Here is a 24,833-nt window from a genome sequence, read left to right as displayed (position 1 = left end):
AGATTACCCTAGAAATCACGATTATTCGCAAGTTTTGAGACGTAACAAAATGGATCAATTTTTCAACAGTCGTAATTTGAATCTTTAAATAAAATAAATAAAGTTGCAATTCATGATATCCAAAAAGTTTCAATGGATCACATTATAAAATCAAGAAAAAGAAGATAAATTATAGGCTTCTTGTCTTAGACAATCGTGTAATTAGAAACAAGTTAAACAATAAAGAGGTTTTAATAACATTAGAATATTAATCCCATGTAAGAGAGTGAGCTTTAATTTCCCCGTTCCAGCCAACAGTGTGTAGCGTTTTCTTGTCCTCTCTGTCCCAGGCCGCGCCTCGCACGTAGTTATTGTGCATGTGCCTGTCATGATATATAACCTTCGGTTCTGTGTCCTCTGTGACGTCACAAACCGACACTATTTTGTTATCACAGCAAACTGCCACTTTATCGCATCTGCGAAAATAAGAACGAAAATTTTGTAGGTTTTTGATCATTAATGAAAATTATTTGTTAGTAATGTATCGGTAATGTACTTATAGAAACTCATACCAAATAGTACTAACCAACAAACAATTTTATTGACATCCTTTTATAAGTTGATCGTGACATCCATTATAACAAAAATACGAGTTCAATATTTTTCATATGGCATACCCAATTCCTATTTCACTATGTTAAAAGCACAGGATACACTTGTCATTTAAAATAACTAACTTTACTTTAATTGTCCTCAGATTTGTTTTCGATACATGTGTTTACGTTTTGTATCGATTAAATTATTATATCGAACCTCATTTGTACTTCAATTGTTTGACTAGCGTAGAGCCAAATGCACGTCGAAAATTAAATAAATATACAAAATGAAACTAGTACAAAGTATATAAAAACACTTACTCGGGATGGACAACCAATTTGTGCACGGCGGCGGGGAATTGCGTTACTTTGAGCACTTCATTGGGATTTCTTATGTCTGACAAGTGTAAGATACCCGCTTCATCGCCTATTAATAGACGATTTTCGTCGAGCCAAGCCAGACAACGAATACAACAATCATTTTGTAGTAAATCTAAAACAAATAAATACTGATTAGTTACATGCTATCAATAATCACCACGAGAAAATTATAAAAATCTATTTACGTACTTCTGCGTAAATCTCTTAGTGCGGGAGTTGCTTGTTTTTATTTATAAGCTATAAGTAACTCTTACCAAGTACAGAGGTATCTGTGTTTTCATCCCACAATGTGACATATTGATCCATGGAGCCTGTTGCAAAACTTGTCTTAGACTTTGGTCTCACTGCCACAGCATATATTATTAAACTGTGGGCTGCCCTGTAGTTCCTCAGGCAAATCAAGTCATTTATATCCCATACCTAAAAGATTTAAAGTTATTGTATTGAATTGATAAAACAGGTACCATACATAGTAACAGGTACCTTCCTACTAAGAGAAGCATGGAAGATAAAGGGTTTTTAGAGAGTAGACCAGTAATGGAATAAAAGCCTTGATTTTGGATTGGTACAAATGGACACCTGTAAGCCATAAAATACATTTGAAAAAAAAACCTGGTCAAGGGTGAGTAGGATTCGCGACATAGGTTCATACAAATTTACCACCAAAAAATATATGTAACTGTAACAAAGTTGCTCTATTGGCTCTCTTCATTTTTAGTTCTGTTGTTATAAATTTCAAGTGTCTAACTATCACAATTCAACTCACAATTTTATTTACAGATACAGCTTGGTTACAGACAGACAGCAGAGCCACAGAAATAGCATCCTATTTTTGCCCTTCGGCTATGAAACCCTAAAAATATATTCCATCAATATCAATAAAACTGTCTGAATATATATTTACCTTAACATTGCCATCAGCACCAGCGGTCACATACAGCTGCCCGGGGTCCAGGCAGTCAACAGCCAGTGCTGCATTATCATGCTCCGACACTGAGACCTCCTCTTTCCACAGATTCCAGGCGCTCTGCTGCTCACTGTTGTTGGCCCACACACTCACTGCTCCACTATCTTCACATAATAATACCTGGTTATAGAAACATAATTTTCAGTTTAAAATATATTGTAAAGTACCTTGTAAAGTTCTTTTTGTAAAATCTTATATGTTAAACTATAATTTATGAAAATACAAAATGACTGGATTTATAGTTCATATTGTGTTGCAAACATAGTTACAATAACTATCTTTGTCATTACTTAGACATATCAAAATTCTGCTCATCATAACATCATTATTTTCATTTTAATTTTTTATGCATAATCTCAGCCGAAGTGCCTAACTTAATAACCTGCTATTATTACTACTAACTATCTGCTAGAAGTAAGTCATGATTATTGTGTTACTTACCTTCGTAGAACTTCCAATGAAGCATCCATCGACAGTTCCACTTGCCAAGGGGATACCTGCTTTCTCATCTAATGGTACTTTTTGAGCTTCTCCAATGCTTTTGTAGACACTTGCTCCACCATTCCAATATCTGCCAGTCAGCTCTGATGATCCCACTAACACACTCCCATCTGAAAAGGTTTTATCATAACAGTTTTAAAAAAATTAACTAGGTAGGGTAGTCTCTTAAGCAAAAGATTTTGTAGGCTTCAGGAGATATTGACTCAGACCTTATTCTTAAATTTAAATAGCTCATGAACAAATTGTATGCTTACCCGAGTGAATTTTGATGTATTCTAAGTAGGATTGGGTAGAGGTACCGGTAGTGTCGGTCCTGTATATCTCCGCGTTGAGGTGAGGTGGGACGATTTTATTACTATTATCCATTATGAGAGTTTAAGGCTTTGTACGAATTATTTGTTTCTTATACGAACTAACTAAACCATACCTACATTTAAAATCACAAAACAAGTACCATGTTTACATAACCTAAAAGTCAATGTAACAACAAAACTGAATTGTAACAATCTTGGTAACAATTGACATCAGAGCTGATCAGGGTAGGGATATTCGTTATTCAACTTTAAAACATCGATGTTTTAACATCGTTGGATGGACTTCGATATCATCGAAACATCGATGTTACCTGAATAAAATATCAAAACGTAAATTATTATTTTACGTTTCAGTGTGCATTAGGTGTACTAGCTTCAAGTTTAAATATTCATTAGCAGATGATCCAGTTTCAACTAGGTATTTTCTACTCTACTTGATGACACTGATCAAAATAATCGAAGTAAGCTCACAGCCGTACGAATAAGTTTGTTTTAATTTCATTTAATTTGAGTTTAACAAGAATCTCGTCCCTTGATGAGTTAGGTGTTGTTAAAACTCCATCTACTGGTCAATCATTTTGAACACAGTGCCTCTCTAATTACTTGTCATTGGCGTAATCACTGGGTTCCAAAAGATTCCAAGAAAAAGATAAGTGAGTAATATTTTTTATATTTTTTACAAAGTGTTCCTAAAAAATACTGGGAATGTTAATTTTTCTTCTTATTTTTGTTATTTCTACTTAATTTATCTAATAATTAAAACTTTTCATAAATATAATAGACAGTTTTATTTTTTTCCAAAAACATCGATGTTTTCAAAATATCGATGTCTTTGAATCGATATTTATCGTACATCGATACTTTTGATTCGATGTTAAAATCGAGGTTTTCCTAACATCGATCATCCCTAGATCAGGGTTCGTCAACTTTGTCCGACGAAAATTATAAAAAATATTGTAGGTGGGCTGAAAGAGAGAAAAGAGACAACAACAACGGAATAACAGAGATGAATGTATGCGTTTAAATAATGTTGCCACTGTAAATACAATTTTGTATTCTTCGTATTATTAAGCTTATTAATTGCTTTTTCAAGTAAATTTCAATTGAAAACCAGTTAAGCTATTATTCTGATGCCAACCATATATATTTTACTAAATAATATGACACATTTAATTGATTATCAAATGATGAAAAACAAGAAAAAGCAGGGACAGTGTGTGGCAAGACTAATGTCTGCACTTCATACTGATTTTGACGTTGATGTCACAGTCACAAGAAAATGTTTACCGGCCTTTGCGCACCATTTAGTCTTGTTTTTGTGTTTATTTGCGATAAATAAACTAGTTCCATTTAATTCTACCTACATTGATTACGTTGAGTCGAGCTTGTTCCTCTGTGGCTGTGTTTTGATGAAATTAAGTGTGTGCTTGTGAGTTATTAACTCGGTGTTGTGACTCTTTTTTGAATATTTTGTGTTTAATTTCACGATGATTTCGATGAAAGAAAACTCTAGAAACTGTTGCGTATGCGGATCTTCAACTTCTAAAGATCCTACCCTCACTTTGCATCGGTTTCCAAAGCCGGGCCCTAAAAATGCTCAGCGGTATGTACCTACTTTTGTATTTTGCATGCTATACGTTGTAGTCAATAACCAAAAAATACCACCATATTATTCATCCAGCTTCTAACTATTCTAACGTAACACCCTTTTCCAAAGTCTCAATTTTTATGTCAAAAATCATTAGAAAGACCTGCTTACTATGAAATTTTTTCTTGCCTACACTATTCCCGTAACTATGTCTGTCAATCAAGGAGCATACAGTATTTTTTATTTATTCAAAAACCTTGTATAAGCATTATTATGATGTAAGTATAATAAATTATGTTTTTTTTTATTTCTAGCTGTGAATTATGGTCAAAGTATAGCTTCCCAAACGACGCTTGGTCTTCACCAAAATTCCAGGATGAACTCTACACTAAGCATAAGATGCTTTGCAGCAAACATTTTAGAAACACATGCTTCTTGGAGAAGAAGTTGTTCAGAACAGCTGTACCCGATGTTCAATACCATAGGGTTAGTATAATTAACACTAGAAAAGTGTATTTAAAACACTTCATTAAGATAAATTTAATCATACCAATTTTCTTAGGGCCCTCTCTCATTAGGACACCATGGTCACAGTAGACTTACCTCTGGTTTCTGGTTGTACTCAAATACAGCTGTATTGGCTTATCCTGAATTCTCAAATCAAAAACCGGAGGATATAAGCTAAAGCAGTACCTCAATTTACTATAATCACATTAATTGACACACCACATCTGCTCATGATTAAGGACTCTGGTTGGGTCCGAAACTAGTTCCCTGATAAATATGTGTGAGTAAAGCATAACATCATTCATTTAATAACACACAGATATACTCTGTATTGTATTATGAAACTGTAAAAAAGAGTCTTACCTTGAACCTTGAAGAATATAATAGATTGCATAGAAAAAACTGCAAGCTTAATAAATATATTTCTAAAAAAAGAGGCATATAAAGAGAATATCAAAATGAAAATAATTCAATTGTTCAAAGCTCTATAAATTGTAACTGTCTCAAAAATTGTGTGGAGCATAAAGCAACAAATAAAAGTTACATACTAAATAGTGTGTTCCATATTTGCATTAAGAGATAGTGTTTATTAAAAAACAGAATGTATTCTGAAGAGGCATGTAATATAATTATGTTATTACATAATTATGCAAACCAAGATCATGTTCAATGAACATGTCAGGCCGAGACCGATATATGTCGAAGGATCGTTGCTCGAAGTTGTTCAAGAGTATATCTACCTAGGGCAGGTCATTAAGCTTGGTAGAAACAACTTCGAGCGGGAAATTGATCGGAGAATTCAGTTGGGCTGGGCAGCGTTTAGCAAACTTCGTCGAGTCTTTTCTTCGCCTATACCGCAATGCCTGAAGACGAAAGCATACAACCAGTGCGTCCTACCTGTTATGACTTACGGTGCCGAAACGTGGACATTAACGGTTGGACTAGTCCACAAATTTAAAGTTGCACAGCGGGCTATGGAGCGAGCTATGCTCGGAGTCTCTTTGAAGGATAAAATTCGAAATGAGGTCATCCGACAAAGAACCAAGGTAACCGACATAGCTCGTAGAATTAGCTTGCTGAAGTGGCAATGGGCTGGCCATGTCTGTCGAAGGACCGATAGCCGTTGGAGCAGACGAGTCCTAGAATGGAGACCGCGGCTCGGCAACCGTAAGGTAGGACGCCCGCCCGCCAGGTGGACCGATGACCTGAGAAAGGTCGCTGGAGGGGACTGGATGCGGAAGGCGGAGGACCGGGTGTTGTGGCGTAAATTGGGAGAGGCCTATGTCCAGCAGTGGACTATGATTGGCTGATTGATTGATTGATTGATAATTATGCATAAATAAATTCATGTCGTTATGGTTCAAGCCCCAACACAAAATATAAGTTTGCCTTTAAAAATTAAAATGCACATGTGTGTCCATCACATAAAGGAGTGTCTGTATGTCTGAAAAAAGGCCTACATACTTATACAACTAGCTGGAGTGGGTGAGAGACGTGCAGCAGAGATATACCTGCAGGAGGGAAGCCAACAAATTAGTAATACCTTCTCTCAGAACGGCTTAATATAAGGGAGAGATCAAATACTCCACTACGATAATATGAAACAACCTACCCCCAGCCTTATGCAGTAGTATGTTCCAAATGACCTTAAAAAAGCATTTGTCTTTATTATTTTGAAATTTTCGAAAGTCAGAGTTGAAAAATTCAGTGTCATAGTATTAATATCATTTATCATATCATTTATTTAATATTACTATAAATTACTAATGTTATGGTATCTTGTATCTTTAGAGAATTTTGTGTTTCAGTTTTGTTTGTTAAATTAATTATAGCTGTTTCTTTTTTCTTTATATTGCGTAAGATTTTATTTATGTGTAACAAAATTAAATGGTTTAAAAATAACAAAAAAACTCAATCTTTAAGTATCGAATACTTAATAGTAGTTTGAAATTCCCGCCCTAGCTTCTATTCTCTAGTTCTCGTGGGCAGAATATAGATGGCGCTGGCCGGGAAGGAAAAAAATCCTACTAAAATTTGAATGGAGTCGTTATTCTTCCCTTTAGGATATATATGTCCCGAACAATCACTAAATTATTTATGTAGTAAGAAAGTTATTGAATAAGGTGTAACTTTATAAACTAAAATATAAATATTTTTTTGCCAACAACGCTAATTTACGAACTTAAATGTCAAGAGTCATCTGTTTGTCAAGTTGACAGCTACATGTGATATCGATAAATACTGATACGTCAATTTATATTATAATTTGAATATTGTTCTCGGTGATACGAATTGCTAGGTACTGCACATTTTAATTATTTATCTCTGTAACGAAAATTAATACAGAAGGTCAAGAAATTTCATTCGTAAACGTATTCTAAGGTAAGAATGGTGTCACGATAAATTGTTTTTATTAAATGATAAGGTTATTCTAATGTTAAACGAAAATATAAATTACCTACTTGTAAAATCAATTACGTTTATTACGTAGTCTACAGTTGTTGTAATTTTTTTGTACTCGTTTAATTTCGACTTCATTTTGAAAACCCTAAATTATTACATCTTTAGATCAATGTAAGTGGTTTTCGAAAGACATCTATCGTAAAGTAAACCTTTTATTTGAAGAAATGTCCAAGTTGGAGTTGGTGCAAACCCTGACGGGGCACAAGGGAATAGTATGGAATGTATCTTGGCATCCTCAAGGAAAAATATTTGCATCTTGTGGCGAGGACAAGACAATAAAACTATGGAGCAAGGAGGGTCAACAGTGGACCATAAAAACAGTTCTTGTAGATGGTCATCAACGCACGATCAGAGAAGTGGCCTGGTCTCCTTGTGGAAATTATCTGGCATCAGCCAGTTTTGATGCAACTACAGCTATTTGGGACAAGAAAAGTGGTGTGTAATTGTTTATATAACTGTTCATACATAAAATACTGAAAATAACATCAAATTAAAGGGCACTATGTTCATAGGTCAGTTTGAATGTAATGCAGCACTGGAGGGCCATGAGAATGAAGTAAAAAGTGTAGCATGGTCACCGTCTGGCCAGCTGCTGGCAACCTGTGGGCGAGACAAGTCTGTCTGGGTGTGGGAGGTGGCTGGAGATGATGAATATGAATGTGAATCTGTACTTAATGCACACCATCAAGATGTTAAAAAAGTTTGTACACATACATTTCTTAGAAGTAATCAATCATTACTGAGCAAAATGATTTATCAATTTATTGTTTTTGTAGGTTGCTTGGCATCCTTCACTAGACATCTTGGCTTCTGCATCATATGATAACTCAGTAAAGCTGTATAAAGAAGATCCATCTGACAATGATTGGAGCTGTATAGCAACTCTACAATCACACGAGTCCACTGTATGGAGTCTGACTTTTGACAAGACTGGAGAGAGATTAGCCACTTGCAGTGATGACAAAACTGTCAAAATATGGAGGGAGTACAAACCGGACAACCAAGAAGGTGTAATTGTGACTGATAGAGAATCTGTGTGGAAATGTGTCTGTACATTATCTGGCTTCCACACAAGATGCATATATGATATCACCTGGTGTCATCACACTGGCTTGCTGGCCACAGCTTGCGGAGATGACATTATAAGGATATTCAAGGAGAGTGAAACCTCTGATCCAAATGCCCCTACTTTTGATCTTATCTGCACCAAGTTGAATGCACACACACAAGATGTGAACTGTGTTACTTGGAATCCAACTGGCAATAAGGAGATGCTGTCTTGTAGTGATGATGGTGAAATTAAATTGTGGAGTTACACTGAATAGTTGATATTTTATATTATAATTAATATTATTTTATATTATTGTTTTATGTAGTGATACATTTAGGGGGGCTATATTAATAAATAGTTGTGTTGATACAACAGAGGTGTTTTCTTTTATTTAGCATGTGTTTCTGTGTTGTAACTGATTAAACCATAAGCACATAAAAGAAGTTATTATTTATTCTGTATATTTACATATTGGTTTACCATTTCTTTATATGCATGGTTTTCAGTTCACATCTAATGATTTTTACAATACGAAAATATTTTCTAAACCAGAACAATTTCAAGAGGTATATATCATCAGCCAAAATCAAAATGTCGACTGGAGATAATATTGGAGTTACTTTGAAGAAGGTTACAACTGTTTTGGAAAATTTTGCTCCAAAAAAACTGTCTGAAAGTTGGGATAATACTGGTTTACTTGTGGAGCCTTATACTGCAAGGTATAGTCAGTATAAAAACATGTTTTGAAGTAAATTATAGCATGGATTAGTCTGAAAATATTTATATATAAACTCTTAAAAACATCTCTTTTTTTCAGGAATATAACAAAAGTTTTATTGACCAATGACCTGACTGAAGATGTTGCATTGGAAGCTCATAATCTTGGCTGTGAGATGATTGTGTCCTACCATCCACCGATATTTGCGCCAATGAAGTCCGTCGTTCAGAGGTAAACTATATTATGTATATCATTATAAATGGATAGTGCATTAAAACCTCTGAATTATTGCTTTTTATATACAGTCAATAACAAGAGCAAAAAAGGTCTAAATTAAATGATATCCTTAAGTGGCTGTCAGAACTAAAAATAAGATAATTTTAAAAGTGAAACTAATGTAAGTTTACTAAATTAAATGAGCAAATAAACAAAATATGATTTTCCTGCCGACTGTTCCGTATCACTCCAAAATTGGAGTTCAACCAGTCTGAGAGGTCCTTCACGTACTCTAATATATTGGTAGAAAAAAATATAATGCTATATATTGCACTCTATACATGTATTATTGTTCCACAGTTCATGGAAGGAGCGCATTGTATCATACCTATTAGAGAACCGTATATCCCTGTACTCTCCGCATACAAGTTGGGATTGCGTTCGCGGTGGTGTGAATGATTGGTTGGCCAGTGCCTTTTCCTTCACTGAGTCGGTACCGCTGATTCCTGGTTCAGACCCTCAGTTCGGGGCTGGAAGGTATGTTTATATTTTATACCTTGAAAACTAACATTTAATGCTAGAATTGAGCTGCAGTGGGTAGTAATGGTAAGTAGGAAGTAGTAGGAATCTCAATTTACCCTTAATGTTGTTTTATACATAACAACCTACTTTCAACCAATTTTCGTATAGGTATTCTTACAATTTTAATAATCACAAAACATGATGATAAAATAACCTTCCACAATTTAGTAAAAAAATAGGAACAGTTAAAATATAAAAATAATGTCAATTCTAAAAGTATCACTTGTTTCGATTCTAGTAAAATTTAGATCATAACTCGGTATTCGATAGTTTACTCCGTAGAGCGCATTACAGTTGACCCAAAACGAAGCTATGTCCTCGAATTCATTATGCGGAACATTGCTTTCATGAAATGTATCAATTATTTCAGGTTGTTGCAACTGACATCCGAAATTTCTTTGTCGACCGCAATATCGAAAGTGCAGGAATTGATTGAAATACCCCATGTGCGGTTTGCTTTGGGAAGGGGAAAACAAATGTCAAGTAATATTAAAACTGTAGCATTATGCGCTGGTTCCGGTAGCTCAGTCCTAAAAGGCGCGGTTGCTGATCTGTACCTAACAGGTAATAAAGTTTATTTATTAATTACGTCACTTACTTAAACCCCATTAAAAGTGATAATCAATATAAAAAATAAAAAGCTCTTTTCGAACTCCAACGGATATATATCTCCAAAATAAATAGAACAAGTTCTAGAATCCCTAGGCAGGCATTTAAAATAAATATCGTTTGCAGGTGAAATGCTCCATCACGACGTTCTTGACGCTGCTCAAAAAGGAATCAGCGTTATCCTTACAAACCATTCGGATTCTGAAAGAGGCTTTCTCAAAGTGTTTTCTAATAACTTCCAAAACTTATTAAATAACGAGGTCCAGGTATTTGTAAGTAAACTAGACAAAGATCCCTTAGTCACAGTGTAACCCCTCCTAAAATAAAATAAAACAAATTTATAAGTTCATTAATTGTATTTATTATTATTGACAATAAACCTGTTATTTCAAACGTTAGATAAACCGGAATAATTACATTTAGGTTGACTTTAAATAGCCGTATGTGAGATCATCGTTATCTTATTCTATTTATCTCAAACACGATATTGCTTCGCACAAAAAAGGTTACTTAACTCTCAATAAGTACCTATCGCTCTTACGACTAGTAAAAGATTACACTATAACAATTGGCAAGACCTTTGTATATGTACTTTTGTCTTCCATTTCCTATCTGCATAATTCAGTCCGTTTCGTTCCATTTGATGATCTTCTAGCTGCACTGAAAGATTTCCATTGTTTTAAGTTGCAACAATTGTATGAGTTTTGTTAGAATGTTGATTAGGGCATGCACACGACTTACTTACGCGGAGCAGTTTTGTTTATGGATCTATTTTTCAACGAGTTCTCGTTGTAATAATTATCTTTCAATATTTCTTTTGGAGGTTTCTTCCGCTTTGGTGTTCCAAGGCTTGGAGGCGTTACTTTACAAATAGATGAGACCGTTCCGTTTTTATCATCATAATTGATAACATATTCACGACGTTTATTCAATTTGTGAGTTTTGTGTTGTTCTTTGTCATCTTTCTTTGATAGTGATGAGGAATGTCGAGCACTGGAGCTTATGTCTAATTTTGGTGATGGAATGATTATTTCTTTAGTAGAATGAGTTTTATCCTTAGAAGAATTACTTTTGCGACTCCTGCTTGTCTCTTGATTGTGTTCTAGACTGTCTTTGAATTGTTCTGTCCTCTTTAAACTGGTATCCTTAGAAGTATCTTCTGAGACCTTGGTAGATCCAGGTCGCTGTAATGATTTACTTCTATAATCTGACTTTCTAGAGTTATTTATTTCCTTCGAAGATTGTTCCTCTCGAGATTTGCGGCCGTGTCTGGAGGAATTCGGCTCCGCATTTATCTGTTTATCACCCTGAACCGCCCGTCTAGATAGACTATCTTTGTGGGCTTGGCGTGTATGTGTATCTTTACTAGGCGAGTGTCGTTTCCGGATACTACTATCAGTTTCTGAATCGAACCGATGTTCCTTTCTCTTATCAATATAACAAAACTCTTTAGTGGGTACATCTCCAGATCTTTCTAGTTTGCTTTTAATTTTATCAATTCTAGACGGCTTATTTTCCCGTTTACTGGAAGTAGTTTTAATTTTTCCCGGATCACGGTTTTCATAACTCTTAGGTTTTTCTGCAACGATGCTTAAATTTACATAAATAGGATTGCTGTCATCAGTTGAGTTCCGTTTTTTGTTCGAAAACATTCTGTTTTCCTCTTTTAGTAATTCATTTTTACTGGAACTAGAAAAAAATACCATCATTTGTATTTTAGTAACTACTAATTGTAAATATACCAGTTCCTGGTGAGTGTTAAGCCTACAAGCAGCAATCTCTGTTAATTTTCTAATTAATTGATTACTCAACCCCTTACTTCACACTGGTTAACAATAATTCAATATTATTAGCACCTACGGTATAGTACATGTTTCTATCGTTTGTTTGCGGTAAATTGGATTCTAAGTAGCATGCTTTCAGTGGTTTAGTGTCATAAAATACATACCGTATCGAGTGATCCTCACGTCGCTGTGACAGCTCAGTTGGGTTATGCCTCAAAGCTTTTGGTGGGGCAGAAATACTTCTGCTAGTCGCACTCTCGTGCTGTGTGCGAATTCTCGCGCGACGCGACAGAGACCTTTCACCATGTGTTGAGTCCTGATAATCCTTTTCAACTACCGGCTTATAAACCTTGATTTCGCTAATTTCCTTAGGTTTGTCGTCATGACGCGACCGTTGCCTCGGTGTAGGAACTGGGGCATAGTTGATATTTAAAGGAATGTTTTGATATTCTGGCGCCTCTTCTGATTCAGGCTCACTATTGCACACACTGTTTGATACCTGCTGAATAAGTTTAACAGAATGAAATATGTTTTCGACAACATTTTCGGTGCGCCCCATTTTACTTTCTACTGGATTGTGGTCTGTGTGAATAGATTTAGGATTGTTGTCTACTCCAAAGTATGTGAGATCGCTTTCTCGTAGTTGTCGGGTTTTAGGCTTCCGTGGTACTGGAGACAGTTGCAAGCCACTAAATCTAGTTTTGACATCATTTACAGTAGTAGCCTCTTCAGTCTGAACTGTATGGATTGTGACAGTTTTATCGCTTTTCAAACTGTCGGTTTTGGTGGGACCTGTAGTAACAAAACATAACTGTTAAAAAAATATCCTATTTTTTAAATAATTGATTGTTTGATATTAGTTTAATAATATTTTAAACAAGTGTATTATTGTTTAATGACAATATAGGATGAAGTAAGTGACTTAAAATTGTAGCCAATAATCAATAATATGTTTAGTTACCTGTATTTATTGTCCGCAAAGGTTTGGGTTTAATCACAACTCCTGCATCCCGTGGGAACATTGGTTTGACTTCGTTTTGGTGCTTTTCTGGTTCTAATTGCTTATTTACTAAAGAAACCGCCGTTAATTTAGACTCACTATACAAATCTTTCTTTAGAAGATCATCGGGCATCCCAAATGCCATGTTCTCACCTAAAAGATATGGTTTGGGTTTCGGAATTTTGTTTTTGAGAATACTTTTTGTAGCTGCGGTATTCTCATCGGATTCGCTAAGCTCACTACCACTTACATTTAGGGCAGTACCTATTCCATTCGTTGTTGGGATGTCGGTTTTGTCACCAAACAACGTAATCGGTTTCTCAATCATATCTTGCATAGGAACAAAAGCACTTCTCCTTTTTCGAAAATCATTCGAAGGTGGGGGTTTGTTATCCGTTTCAATTATATTCACTTTACCTGATTCTGCAGTAAAATGAACTTCAGTTTTGCAAAACTCTACTCTTTTAACTTTTCTTTCACCATCTTCAATCACTTGGCTAACTTTCTGATAATTTTCATCGTCGCCTTCAACAGTTACAGGTAAAGTTATTGAAACTTTTCCCGATGATTGCAGCGTTATATTATTCTCGATTGGGTCTTCCATAACTATTTCGTGATCTCGATAAGTCTTAAATTTAGTTCCTCTGTACTGTGATATCGGTCTATTTTTAGATAGCCAGTCTCTAAATGATTCTTCATTTTTCTGTGGCTTTTTGTCATCCCTGGGAAAGCTTTTTGTGTGTGTGCTATCATCCATATAATCGTTTACAATTTCTGTTGATTTACAAATGCCGCTGTCCGTGGAAGATTCCATCGCCAGTGTGTCGTTAGAGTGTATAATAGATTCATTTAGTGGGGCGGTATCTTCAAAACTGTAGCTTTTGCGTCTGGAATTCCAATCATTACTGTTGTTTAATAGGGATTTGTATTTCAATGTGCTCAAGGTTACTGGTGTATCTAAAAGAGGAGAGTTGCGACTGGTATTTCTACTTCCAAATTGAATCTCACTGCATTCTGAATCGTAGGAGTATTTTCTGAGTAAGTTTTTTCCCAGCCTTGCATCTAAATCGATGATACTGGCGTTGTCTGTAGACGAAGACTCTTCACTAGGCATCCGAATGGAGCTGCCTCTTGTCGAACCTCGCCATTTGGATGGCTCCGATATATCGAAGTCATCAGGTTCAGTTACTTTGTAATTTTCTGCTTCCGTATTTGGTTCTGGAGATGATTCATATGGTGTAGACGATATTTCTAACGGCTTTATAGGTGCTGAAGGAGGCTCTAAGAAGTCGAACCCGGAGGAAATGACCTGTAACAACAACAAAAAATATTAAAATGTAAAACCCTGACTAATATTATGCTCTTTTGGCTTTCGATGATTAACGATGAGTAACTTAGCTCACATTATATTCGACCTTCTAATTTGTATTTGATATATTTTATCTAGTTTGGAACAGTATAACAAGGTGTGGGGGGTCAAGTGGGTTTGTTATCGCTAAAATATAAGGAAAAGTTTTACAGTTTTCCCATAATAGGAAGTTAATAGTTGGATAAGAAGTTTGGTTTTTATGTTACTAGCACTAAAATCCTTAATAAGTAGATATAGTCATATAATTCCTCAAACATGATCATCATCGTCTTCATTTGGGGTGTGTAACAAGTTTCTTTTTTTATATACGAACCAAAATAAAAATATCAATTTCTTAAAAACTGATCGATTGATGATTCAAATTCTTCCTTAAATATTGATCTAACCACACCAGGCAGAGAAAAGAAAAATGTAGAATTAAACCTTTGCTTAACAGTAGCAGAGGAGCAAGGCCAATCCGAATCCAACTCATTACTCATTAGTGTAGTATATTATAGGATCTGAAGTTTAGAAGGCTTACCCTTCGTGAAGACTGTAGCATGAAGGAAGCGGCTGGCGTGCCGGGCGCGGCGGACGAGTGGTACGCGGCGCGCATGACCCGCACGCGCGCTCCCGGCCCGCTCGCGTGCAGAACCTCCATTGCGCGCGCTATGCGACGCGTCACTCCACCCTCTGTCACCTGGAAAACAAGTTACATGCTTTAAAAAGTTCTACCTTGGGGATGTAGATAAAAGACTGTCGGTCTTCAGATCCCAGACGAAAAACACCGGACTTTCAAAAATAGATATTGATATCACGGTTTTCATCTAAAATTACGCTTGAATTGCCCTATAAATCGAATTAACAACATGTTGCTCGTCCTCCTCGTTGGTTTATTTTGTGACGTGGCAAAAGATTTTTCTTAAAATGGACAGAGAGTAAGAGAACAATTCCACCTGTGCGGGAGTTGCCGCACGTGGGTGTTACTGTTTTCCTCCAAATTCCGGAACAAAAACACTACATTTTTCGTCACGTGGTAAACCCAAATGAAGAAAGGAGAATAAAATTTTGAATTTATATTATTGAAATCCTGGTAAGCAGTAGGTAAGGTTCAATAAGGAAGTGAGGCAGGTGTTTGTGGTATGGTTGTTTGTCATGTGGTTTATGAGTCTCAGAAATGTAAGGTGTGCAATGATATAAATTAAGCAGTCACCACTTGGATTTTAACGGATTTAAAATCCTTTCTTGTATTGTATACGAGGTTATGCTGTTAAGTTTATATGAAAAATCTCTTTTTGATGAATAGGTACGTATGAAACTATTTCAATTATATTATAGAATAATAAGCGGTTAGTGTTTAGTCTCTGAATAAGGCTGTGAAATCTCTTAGTAACGGGTTCTAGGTAAGTAATACTTGAGTTTATGACTAATCCGCCAATAGCTTAGGCATACTTAACCGTGTAACTGAATGATCTACAATTTGTATCACACAAATATTTAATAACATGATGTTGGATCTAGTATGTACCGTTGTAGCAATTGAACTTTCAAAGTAAATGTTGTATGAAATATTCATGACCATCTGTGATGACCTCAACAGTTATTATAACTGTCCAACATGGCTACAGTACGCCGTGGTCTCTGTCTGGCTGGTCGGTCAGTGGAAGTTATTGCTAAAGGTAAAGTGCAATGTGTGCGTGCCCGAGAACTTCTTGCTTAGTCGTCGTGACGAATGTTGTTAGACGGCTTTCGTGTCCTGTGGAACCAGCGCTGAGGTTGGGACTATAGATACGTACGTATTTCTGCCGTTGAACTTTTGTTTGTCTGAAACAAACCTTGCTCTTTTTGAATACATAGTTTGTCACAGTAATTTAAAGTATTATATTGTTTTAAATTCAGCGCCAAGTATTAATGGTATAAATACGCAGCGTACAAGTTACGCATACTTGTTGTGGCCTTCATAAGCATTAAAGTATGTATTTATTGTTACTAGTGACGTGATCGTTGCGGGGGCGAAATGAAATTGCGGCGCGTCGTGATTGCGATCTTTTCAATGATCAACTCACTTTTGAATCTTTAAGTGGGTGTCAAACATATTTAAATATTGACTCTGGTACAGAACGACTTATTAAGTTAAGTAAATACACTTTAACGTTCACACAGGTTTATGTTATCATTGAACCAAAACTAAGCTAACAACGTATTGTTTGAAAACTGAGTTTGGCCTTGACTCAGTCGTACAGTTCACAAAATCACACCTAAGCTAATTGTTTCTTTTCAATACCTAATGCATAATAATTTACAGAATACAGGGTTTACGTTAAGAGTGTTAGCATTTGTGACTAATTACACACCATTTACAATAATTCATTCAAACGTTTTATTGTGTATGTATGGTTACATGAAAAATCTATATCCTGTCATAAATTGAACTGTTTTCAGCCATACAAAATGTAAACAACTGGTGCTGAACCTGCACTCCGCAGAATCAACTTTCGGGCCACGATGCTGGCACATTGATTTTATACGATACGCAGGTTGTGGGCTTTGGTACCAATGGTGCGGAAATACCTACATAATAGCTATTATAAGGAATAAGGATATCAAGTTATAATGGCTTTTAGTTTCTTACAGTAACAATTATAAATCCGATACCTACCTGCCTAATTGTAATAGATGTGATTTTTTGCTCCATTTAATCACTCCAATTATAGCAGACAGGTACTACGAGACTTTATTGGTGCTCTACACGAAGTAGTTTGGACCTCTCAACCTTTTACTCGTAAGTTAATTCAAGGCAGATTTTTTCATTAGATTATGACGTCACTTGTATTATCAAACGCCAAATGAAACCAGAAGGTCATATGCGGCTTACTGTGAGGTTTTAATAAGTCAAGAATCGTAACCGTGTTAAAGTCGTGCCTACGCCCCGGCCGCCTCTATTATGCCAAAGCTTAGATATCCATTAAATAAATATTTAGTTAAGTTACCACTTACAATATAATTACGCACCTACTGTTCGGTTATCAAAATATATAAAAACCGGTTCGTTGGTACCACGTCCTACTTAAATTAATGGTAGAAGGTTAAACAAACAATAAAACTCATTGTTTTTATTATTGTTTAAATCATGAAAGATTTAAATAGATAAGTGAAAATACAAGAGAACGGTTTTTAAAATAAATATAATTTATTGCAAAAAAATAAAACTGAAGGTTTGTCTATTATATTTATCAACCGTTTAGAATAGGTAAATTGCCTACTTAGTGGCCACGGTAAAATCGGTAAAGTATCTATGTATATGTATAAAAGTGCTTAAAGACAGGCTGTATTTCAAGAACCGAACTACTTACTACTTAGCATCAAAACTCTTCTTGCAAAAACTTTAAAGGATTTATGATGTTAGCACCCACGTTATAATAATAAAAACACGACCGATTCACACAGACTAGTTAACGGTCGCACGTGGTTTTTGCCCAGCCAACGGTAAACTTGTCACCTTAGTACTAATCCAGAACGCGTGAATTAGGATTTTAATAATGTTTTACGAATGCAGATTTTGAATTGTGAGAAAAACGAAAACGGAAGGCTCAATTTGGTAAGAGGTCCATGACGCCCGGTCGTCGACTCGCGCGCGGGCGTCAGGGGCAACCGGCATGGCAGCTGCGCGCAATATCGATCTTTTACAAGAAATTGTACAGGAAAATTCGAAGCGTCTTAGTTTCCAGTGAATCATCTAATATTTTCGTTAATATGAATGGTTATAATAAAAGCATGAATATGTTTTTTAATATGGAAAATAAAAATCAATTAATCCTACTATCAACGAGGGCTTTTCCAACACAGTCTTAAATGCATTTTTTTATTTTTTCCTCCTGCCTGCAATTTGTAGTAGGTAAAGACTTATATTCGACAAAATACATAGTATAATATGCAATTCCAACGTCCGTTTAATCCTCAAATAAAACAGTTTCGTATTAATGACGTATTCAATTTTTATAAAGTAAAACCTCCAAGAAGAAAGCTATTGCCGATACCAATACCTAATAGTCTTGCTATTAGGGTCCACAGGCCATTAAGTTGTTACCTCCTTTGAATTGTAGGTTACGATTTGAAATGACAGCATTATAAACGTATTTGCGAATAATGTCGTTTGACCCAACGCATGTGTATTGTAGCCCGTCGATTCCAGTAATGACGATAATTTACGTAAATAATTCGAGACAAACAGCGGATAGTGCAGGCGCAGCCTCGCGGGCCGCGGCCTTTGCGCAGGATTTCCGGCAGCCTGCACACGAACCCGACTCACCATGTTGAGCTCACAACGCTTCGTTAACCATTCTACGTACGTTAACATCCAAATAATTTGCCTATTTATATCAACTACAATAGTAAGGAAGAACTTACATCATTATACTTTACGTCAGTTCCTTATTCACTTAGTAACTTGTCTACTTACACCATAAACCATTGGTATCACGACATGTTCAAACAAAAAGAGAGATTTCTTCTTTATGAGTATCTGTTTCAAGATAATGAATAGGAAATAAGTGAAGCAAAACGATCAGGGGCTTCCTCACGTCACGTCTATCTTCACTTTCACTATTAAACAATCGAGCGGAATTGAGATTACCATAGCCTTCTTTACATCACCTTCCTTTAATAATAGTGATTTAAATTTTACCGTTTTAAACTGCGTCGCGAAAGAGATAGATGCATCGTTATTATCATTAGGTAATAACTTGGAATTCTAATTTTGTGTCTATTGGTGCCAGCGTCAATCTCAGTAGATTCATAATTAAGTATCTAATTATGGATGGGTTATTTGGCCACTGCTCCAGATTTGGAGTCCATCTATTACAATCTAGAGCTGTTTTACTTATTTTATCCCGAATGTACAAATCTCTATCCTGCTTCTTTATAAAACAGGGGCGAAAAATAAGATGATATGGTTTTTTTTGGGATTTCAACTAGTTGCGCTAGATACAAAGGTCATTGAGACTATGGCATTTTTACATGAGTCATTAAAAATTGCTTGAATCTTTATTGTGACTCCGAAATCGAGTCCGAGATTTTCGTAGTTTCCCTGCGTCACGATCCGATCATTCTATGATGAATCATGGCGCAATCCCAACCATATTATAATATTATTGTAAATAAAGCTGGAGTTGGAGCAGTCTTCCAAAGCGATCCAACCACTACAACACGTTATGTGACGTTTTAAATAAAGAGTTATGGTTAAATTTTGTTTCCGAGTATTGTTTGCTATTTAGACTAGAAGCCAATTCGAAATAGTTACTTCTGTCCATTGATGAAGCCTAAAGAGAATTGTTTTTTTTATTTGTCTTGGCCGCGTCTTTGTTATGTTTTGTACGGTTCTATTCAAAATTGTTCGATTTGACACTACAAAACCTTAACGACTGCATCACTAGAAATTATATCGCTTCAGTTCCGTGCGTGCCAAGCTGCTAACCAGTCTGTTTACTGCAGTATATAGGCATGGTGTTATAAACACTAATTACTATGCTCGGTATCACCTAAACGCTGAGTTTCTAGATATCTCTTACGTGCATCGACTGTCGCGGAGAGTAAGTAGGTACCTAGGTAACGGAAGATGTCGTAACACAGGCTTGTGTAACTAATTGATTTATACGTATGGACTTTTCTTCTCTTCCTGACTCCAGCCACGTTCCAGGAATAGATATGATTTTATAGATACTTAACCTATAAGCGCTTTTTGCCATTGTATCTCAGACAATCTCAGTGCAATTTTAGCAAATATATTATAGGTAATGAGGTAAATGCACGGACAACGGCTACGGAAACAAAGTCAGTGACATAACTGCCATACTATTTTGCAAGAGTTGTATTTTAGTTTATATATCTTTTACATGAATTAAAGGAACACAACGAAAAAACTGACTGAACTCGCTCAGACTGGTTTACTACGTCACTTTCCCACAAGATGTAACCTTATGCTAATAAACATAAGATTCATTTTGTAGTAATATCATGAATATCTATAATATAGCTCAGCCGTCTCGTCGTCCCAAGTTTTAACACCGTAAAAGGAAATGACTACTTTTTAGCCTTTTGGCAATGACCTCTCATTAATCGAAATGCCACAATCTTAACTTATATGTTTTATAGATCACATACTACTTGACTTAAATCTACTTAATTATGTATGATATTCACTGGAAGGTTTTATTTTATATGACTAACAATATGCAAATTAGAAAGCTTGCACAAGTCGTTCACAACAATAAAATTGATACATAATAAAAAGTTTCCACATTATTTTGTTTGTTATTGTTGACGAACTTGATCAAGAATAATATAGTTAATACTGAATAAGTAATAGCATAATTAAATAAGCTCTATAAAGAGGGTTGTTTACTCTTTGACCTCACCTTTCCATACTCGGCTGTTCCCGCCCACTCCCGTCGCCATTGATCTGCCACTTCCATGTCAGTGTGTGTCGTTATTCGATAATGCAGCTACACTCGAGAGCACAAGCTCGTTCGCAAGAAAAAAAACGCGTACGCACGTTCGAGCTGCGCGCTGGCACGAAGCCTACTGCCAACCTCAGGTCTCGAGCAATGCCTGCGGCGCGCGAGAAGCGGTACAGCCTCAGCCCACAAAATAAATTTAAATATCCCCAATTCGTCATTGCCTTCCGTTGACAAAAACCGTACCTACTTAATGTCAACGCCCACCGGCGGTGTAAGGTACCACTCACGTAGGAAGCAGCCCACGCTTTGCGACGAATAGATATCGTATTATGGAAACAAAATGTTAAGTATTATGGCTAACTTTTGATTGAAACAAATATACTGCTGTCAAATATTACCCTAGCGCATATAAATCAACTTTATTTATTTCGATTGCCGAACATCCTTGGCAGTCATAAAACACGACGGGCATACAAGTTTTTTCAGATCAGATAGAAAGCGTGAGCGGAAAGGCATCGTAGCGGGCAGGGGTCATTGGAAGCCCGTGCTCTGTAGCACTGCGCCGGGCTATAACCGCTCGCGCTAGTAGCTAGGCGATGTCTGACTAAGAGCGTGGCGGCTAGTGAGTGTCTGTTAATTGCTATAATTATACCGCTAGTACAAAGTAATGCCGAACGGCATGGCGTAATAAACAGGGCTCTGAGTGTTTGCAAAAACTAAGTGCTAAACAAATCTTTATCGAAGAATTCGAGAGGTAAATAATGTTTTGGAATCGATTGGACGAGATCGTTTAGGGCTGGGGTCTAAGGCTCTTATATTTTTAACTGTCGACGCAAAAAGACGAGTGTTATAAATTTCATGAGTCGGTCTGTCAGTTTGTGTCATTTAAGTTTTGGGGGGTCAAAGTTTTAAATTTTATCTTGAATTTCATGTACGTTTTCATAAGTTGTGGAAACAAAAGTAATTTTATTTAATTTTTATTTATTCTAGCTGTAATCGCAACTTGGTTTCTGGGGAATTTAACAATAATTACTTACATCACCCGTCAATATCAAGTCAGTTGTTTCAGAGTTTAGCCGGAACAAACAGACAGACAAAACTTGTAAAATGTGTTATATTGGTGTGTATAATACACAATATAATATATATTCATATGCATGTAATAAAAAAGGGTTCTTGCAATGTTATAAACAGACAGTCCAATTTTATATTTATGTATGTAATGAATGAAACATTCATCACGCTCAAAAATGGAAAAATTCGACGAAATTTATCGGTATGGAGGTCGCTCACGTCTTGAATGAACATTTAGGCAAATTTTATCCTTCGTCGTATTTTATCGTAACATTTTTGTAGCTGTAACTGGCATCCAGGGCATGCAACAGATATTTCATTCTTCGCAAGTGATAGACATTAAATACTCAATCTACTCTTATGTTGTATATATATATATTATGTTAGGTTGGTGTGATACGGGATGAAAGTCATTTCTAAATGTCTAAACATAAACGGTGGGTAAATTATGATTCTGATAATTATAATGTTGATTGTTGTTTTACAATACATTATATACATTTTATGCAATTTTAATGTTGAAATTGAATTAATACTAGATAATCTAATGACTAAATAAAGGGTACAATTAATGCAATTACATAAGGATATATGTCATGAGTAGAATACTAGTATATTTGTAGTGCTTTAACAAGAAAGTCTTGATGACAACATAGAGTAATAAAAAAAATATTTTAAGATAAAATATCAAGAAATTTAAATGTTTTGGTATATAAATATGCTGAGTCATAACCAACTGCAAAGTCCATTAATTAATATGTTCTGTTTAAAGAAAAAAATCTTGAGCAGTAGGTTATTAAAAAAAGAGATACATGATAAAAAAAATATTATATTTCATTGTATTTTTTTACCTATTACAATCTGCAGTAACTCTAAGTTGATTGATGTACAAATCTAATAAATTATTATCACAATTCCTTAATTCTAAAATGTCTAAAAATGCATCACTTTTAAATTTATTTCTTGTGTTTGTGCTTCTTCGATATTTCGCCACGATAGGATCATTCTTTTGACTGGATATACAAAGGTTGTAAAAGATTCTATGTTCTATGGGATAATTCCAATTGACCCCGTTTTTAAAGTATCTGTAGAATAGTTGGTCTCCACGATTACACATGTTTTCCACTTCCTGCCATTCTTCAGGGGTTATTCCAAACAGTAGTCCAACAGTTCGACCTCTAACGACACATGTAACTTGTCCAGATCTGTCACTGACTCTGAGTGTAGCTGCTGATGTGATCCGGCCTTTAGTGTTCGTGACCTTGACTGAATCCAAATAATAATCCGTCAAGATTCCCCATCCTTCTGAATGCAGCTTAACTCGACGTGCTTCTGTTAATTTTATAGGTGCTACAGTGTTATAGAAATGCTCACCAGGCTTTTTCTTATTCATATGAAATTTGTTGAGGTTTTCGTTTTACTAAAATATTGTTAGCACATTCATTGAGCTGCACGTTTTAGTTGATATGATAGCACTTCGTGCGCAAGTTTGAAAGATTTGAATATTTGTCAACAAATCGAAATCAGAAATTCTCACTGTCATTAGTGTCAGAGAAGTTTATGGAGAAAGTTAAAGCACAAATTGTGTCTGCACCAAGCCTTGCAATTCTAATACGCACAGTAATGATTACACATAAACTTTAGTTTCAACGTTTCAAGATTCGAGATTTCTAATTACGAACCAGAATAACATCTTTTTTTTTAATCCACGAAGGTTTGATTCAAATTATTAAAGAAAAAACTCTTGACGAGCGACTTGTCAAATGTCAATTGTCAACATAGAATTTTGAGGTTATAAATTATACTAGTGTTAAGTTTCTTTCGTATACCTGAACGAGATCCTTACATAAGAACAAAGTTCTGCTTCAAATCATACTCTACGCTAATAATATCAGACTCAATGAGAATTGGCTGGGTTCACAAACTGGTAAACAAATGGCCCGGGAAAAAGACCTTTGGGATGTATAGATTTCTTCCAATGTTCTTCGTACTTGGAGCTGCATTGGAATTTTCTATGATAAACTGGAGAGTTGGTGAAGTTAATTTTTACAACACTTTTAAGCGGCGTCAAGCCCACGATATAGTTGAAGAGAAAATTAAAAAGTACGCAGCTGTGTAACATGCCTGCCGGAGTAACTTGGGGCCAGTACATAGCCTTCTCAACTGCAGCTATGCTATCCATGTTAGCTGGCTCTCAAACAGTGCATCAATATTACCGACCTTTGCAAGATCTCAGTGATTACATAAACAAAGAGCTGAAGAACCTACCAGAAAATGTGCAAGTTAAAATTAAACAAGAATTACAGGAGGAAGGTGTGTTAAACAAAAGTTAGAAGTTTGAAAATAAGAATGTATTAAATGTGTAAATAAAAATAATCAGTGTCTAAAATAAAATAAAATGGGGATATTAAAATACAACATCCTTTTCTCTGACTTACCTAATATGTGCATAACATTTTATGGGAATCAGTTGAGTCGTTTCAGGTGACTTTAATTATGTATACTGTCGCATGTGACTTATATAGATTTGATGCTTTATATTTTGCAATAATAGGAAATCCTGCATTTATCATTAAAGTAATTTTTGCATTCTCACCCACATCAAAATGATCATTGGTCACCCTTAATGATTTATGTAATATAAAAAAAAAATAGTAACTTAGTTTCAAAGGAATGAGAAAACAGATTTAAATTGACTCT

At 35.5% G+C, this 24,833-nt stretch overlaps 6 protein-coding genes across 13 annotated transcripts; 4 read left to right on the top strand and 2 right to left on the bottom strand.

Moving 5' to 3' along the window:
• Nucleotides 1-172: 172 nt before the first annotated feature.
• On the bottom strand, nucleotides 173-2,950 carry LOC113504424 (methylosome protein 50-like). Its single transcript, XM_026886697.1, has 6 exons — nucleotides 2,679-2,950; nucleotides 2,365-2,534; nucleotides 1,861-2,043; nucleotides 1,211-1,376; nucleotides 897-1,068; nucleotides 173-455 (listed from the first exon to the last, which is right to left on the bottom strand). Exons 1-6 carry the CDS (start codon nucleotides 2,788-2,790, stop codon nucleotides 248-250), a joined length of 1,011 nt encoding a protein of 336 aa, XP_026742498.1. The 5' UTR covers nucleotides 2,791-2,950; the 3' UTR covers nucleotides 173-247.
• A 1,009-nt stretch (nucleotides 2,951-3,959) lies between these two features.
• Nucleotides 3,960-10,821, top strand: LOC113504423 (NIF3-like protein 1). Of its 3 annotated transcripts, none has more exons than XM_026886694.1 (7): nucleotides 3,960-4,341; nucleotides 4,641-4,812; nucleotides 8,900-9,066; nucleotides 9,165-9,296; nucleotides 9,642-9,818; nucleotides 10,234-10,427; nucleotides 10,599-10,821. In XM_026886694.1, exons 1-7 carry the CDS (start codon nucleotides 4,226-4,228, stop codon nucleotides 10,781-10,783), a joined length of 1,143 nt encoding a protein of 380 aa, XP_026742495.1. In that variant the 5' UTR covers nucleotides 3,960-4,225; the 3' UTR covers nucleotides 10,784-10,821. The 3 variants fall into 3 exon arrangements, with proteins under 3 accessions (XP_026742495.1, XP_026742497.1, XP_026742496.1); XM_026886695.1 differs by having other exon boundaries at nucleotides 4,249-4,341; nucleotides 8,854-9,066; XM_026886696.1 differs by lacking the exon at nucleotides 4,641-4,812 and having other exon boundaries at nucleotides 3,966-4,341; nucleotides 8,854-9,066.
• LOC113504425 (probable cytosolic iron-sulfur protein assembly protein Ciao1) lies at nucleotides 7,044-8,720 on the top strand. 2 transcript variants are annotated; one of them, XM_026886699.1, is made up of 4 exons: nucleotides 7,044-7,215; nucleotides 7,402-7,731; nucleotides 7,809-7,996; nucleotides 8,073-8,720. In XM_026886699.1, exons 2-4 carry the CDS (start codon nucleotides 7,461-7,463, stop codon nucleotides 8,619-8,621), a joined length of 1,008 nt encoding a protein of 335 aa, XP_026742500.1. In that variant the 5' UTR covers nucleotides 7,044-7,215; nucleotides 7,402-7,460; the 3' UTR covers nucleotides 8,622-8,720. The 2 variants fall into 2 exon arrangements, with proteins under 2 accessions (XP_026742500.1, XP_026742499.1); XM_026886698.1 differs by having other exon boundaries at nucleotides 7,045-7,215; nucleotides 7,459-7,731.
• LOC113504417 lies at nucleotides 10,814-21,986 on the bottom strand. Of its 5 annotated transcripts, XM_026886678.1 has the most exons (7): nucleotides 21,018-21,986; nucleotides 15,146-15,304; nucleotides 13,218-14,565; nucleotides 12,421-13,048; nucleotides 11,765-12,161; nucleotides 11,218-11,731; nucleotides 10,814-11,132 (listed from the first exon to the last, which is right to left on the bottom strand). In XM_026886678.1, exons 1-7 carry the CDS (start codon nucleotides 21,072-21,074, stop codon nucleotides 11,032-11,034), a joined length of 3,204 nt encoding a protein of 1,067 aa, XP_026742479.1. In that variant the 5' UTR covers nucleotides 21,075-21,986; the 3' UTR covers nucleotides 10,814-11,031. The 5 variants fall into 5 exon arrangements, with proteins under 5 accessions (XP_026742479.1, XP_026742480.1, XP_026742477.1 ...); XM_026886679.1 differs by having other exon boundaries at nucleotides 11,218-12,161; nucleotides 19,064-21,986; XM_026886676.1 differs by having other exon boundaries at nucleotides 11,218-12,161.
• A 1,919-nt stretch (nucleotides 21,987-23,905) lies between these two features.
• Nucleotides 23,906-24,275, top strand: LOC113504431 (small integral membrane protein 4). Its single transcript, XM_026886704.1, has one exon. The coding sequence runs from the start codon at nucleotides 24,034-24,036 to the stop codon at nucleotides 24,250-24,252; it is 219 nt and encodes a 72-aa protein (XP_026742505.1). The 5' UTR covers nucleotides 23,906-24,033; the 3' UTR covers nucleotides 24,253-24,275.
• Nucleotides 24,237-24,549, top strand: LOC113504432. Its single transcript, XM_026886706.1, has one exon. It carries the CDS (start codon nucleotides 24,254-24,256, stop codon nucleotides 24,464-24,466), a length of 213 nt encoding a protein of 70 aa, XP_026742507.1. The 5' UTR covers nucleotides 24,237-24,253; the 3' UTR covers nucleotides 24,467-24,549.
• Nucleotides 24,550-24,833: the final 284 nt, after the last annotated feature.

The sequence above is a fragment of the Trichoplusia ni genome, chromosome 22 (assembly GCF_003590095.1).
Source record: "Trichoplusia ni isolate ovarian cell line Hi5 chromosome 22, tn1, whole genome shotgun sequence".
NCBI classification, from domain to species: domain Eukaryota; kingdom Metazoa; phylum Arthropoda; class Insecta; order Lepidoptera; family Noctuidae; genus Trichoplusia; species Trichoplusia ni.
The sequence above is the reverse complement of the archived record's forward strand: the minus strand, read 5'-3'. Positions and strand labels throughout refer to the sequence as shown.

What these genes read in the sequence shown, in the direction of transcription:
- LOC113504424 (XM_026886697.1), bottom strand. Translation starts at nt 2,790, where the DNA reads ATGGATAATAGTAATAAAATCGTCCCACCTCACCTCAACGCGGAGATA. An exon ending in GTGCTGATGGCAATGTTAAG is followed by an intron (nt 1,377 to 1,860) that starts GTAAATATATAT and finishes TAAATCTTTTAG; the next exon opens with GTATGGGATATAAATGACTT. An exon ending in CACAGATACCTCTGTACTTG is followed by an intron (nt 1,069 to 1,210) that starts GTAAGAGTTACT and finishes TATTTGTTTTAG; the next exon opens with ATTTACTACAAAATGATTGT.
- LOC113504423 (XM_026886694.1), top strand. Translation starts at nt 4,226, where the DNA reads ATGATTTCGATGAAAGAAAACTCTAGAAACTGTTGCGTATGCGGATCT. An exon ending in GTGGAGCCTTATACTGCAAG is followed by an intron (nt 9,067 to 9,164) that starts GTATAGTCAGTA and finishes TCTTTTTTTCAG; the next exon opens with GAATATAACAAAAGTTTTAT. An exon ending in TGCTGATCTGTACCTAACAG is followed by an intron (nt 10,428 to 10,598) that starts GTAATAAAGTTT and finishes TATCGTTTGCAG; the next exon opens with GTGAAATGCTCCATCACGAC.
- LOC113504425 (XM_026886699.1), top strand. Translation starts at nt 7,461, where the DNA reads ATGTCCAAGTTGGAGTTGGTGCAAACCCTGACGGGGCACAAGGGAATA. An exon ending in TATTTGGGACAAGAAAAGTG is followed by an intron (nt 7,732 to 7,808) that starts GTGTGTAATTGT and finishes CTATGTTCATAG; the next exon opens with GTCAGTTTGAATGTAATGCA. An exon ending in ACCATCAAGATGTTAAAAAA is followed by an intron (nt 7,997 to 8,072) that starts GTTTGTACACAT and finishes TTGTTTTTGTAG; the next exon opens with GTTGCTTGGCATCCTTCACT.
- LOC113504417 (XM_026886676.1), bottom strand. Translation starts at nt 21,074, where the DNA reads ATGGAAGTGGCAGATCAATGGCGACGGGAGTGGGCGGGAACAGCCGAG. An exon ending in TTTGCGGACAATAAATACAG is followed by an intron (nt 13,049 to 13,217) that starts GTAACTAAACAT and finishes TTGTTACTACAG; the next exon opens with GTCCCACCAAAACCGACAGT. An exon ending in CATAAACAAAACTGCTCCGC is followed by an intron (nt 11,133 to 11,217) that starts GTAAGTAAGTCG and finishes GAAATCTTTCAG; the next exon opens with TGCAGCTAGAAGATCATCAA.
- LOC113504431 (XM_026886704.1), top strand. Translation starts at nt 24,034, where the DNA reads ATGAGAATTGGCTGGGTTCACAAACTGGTAAACAAATGGCCCGGGAAA.
- LOC113504432 (XM_026886706.1), top strand. Translation starts at nt 24,254, where the DNA reads ATGCCTGCCGGAGTAACTTGGGGCCAGTACATAGCCTTCTCAACTGCA.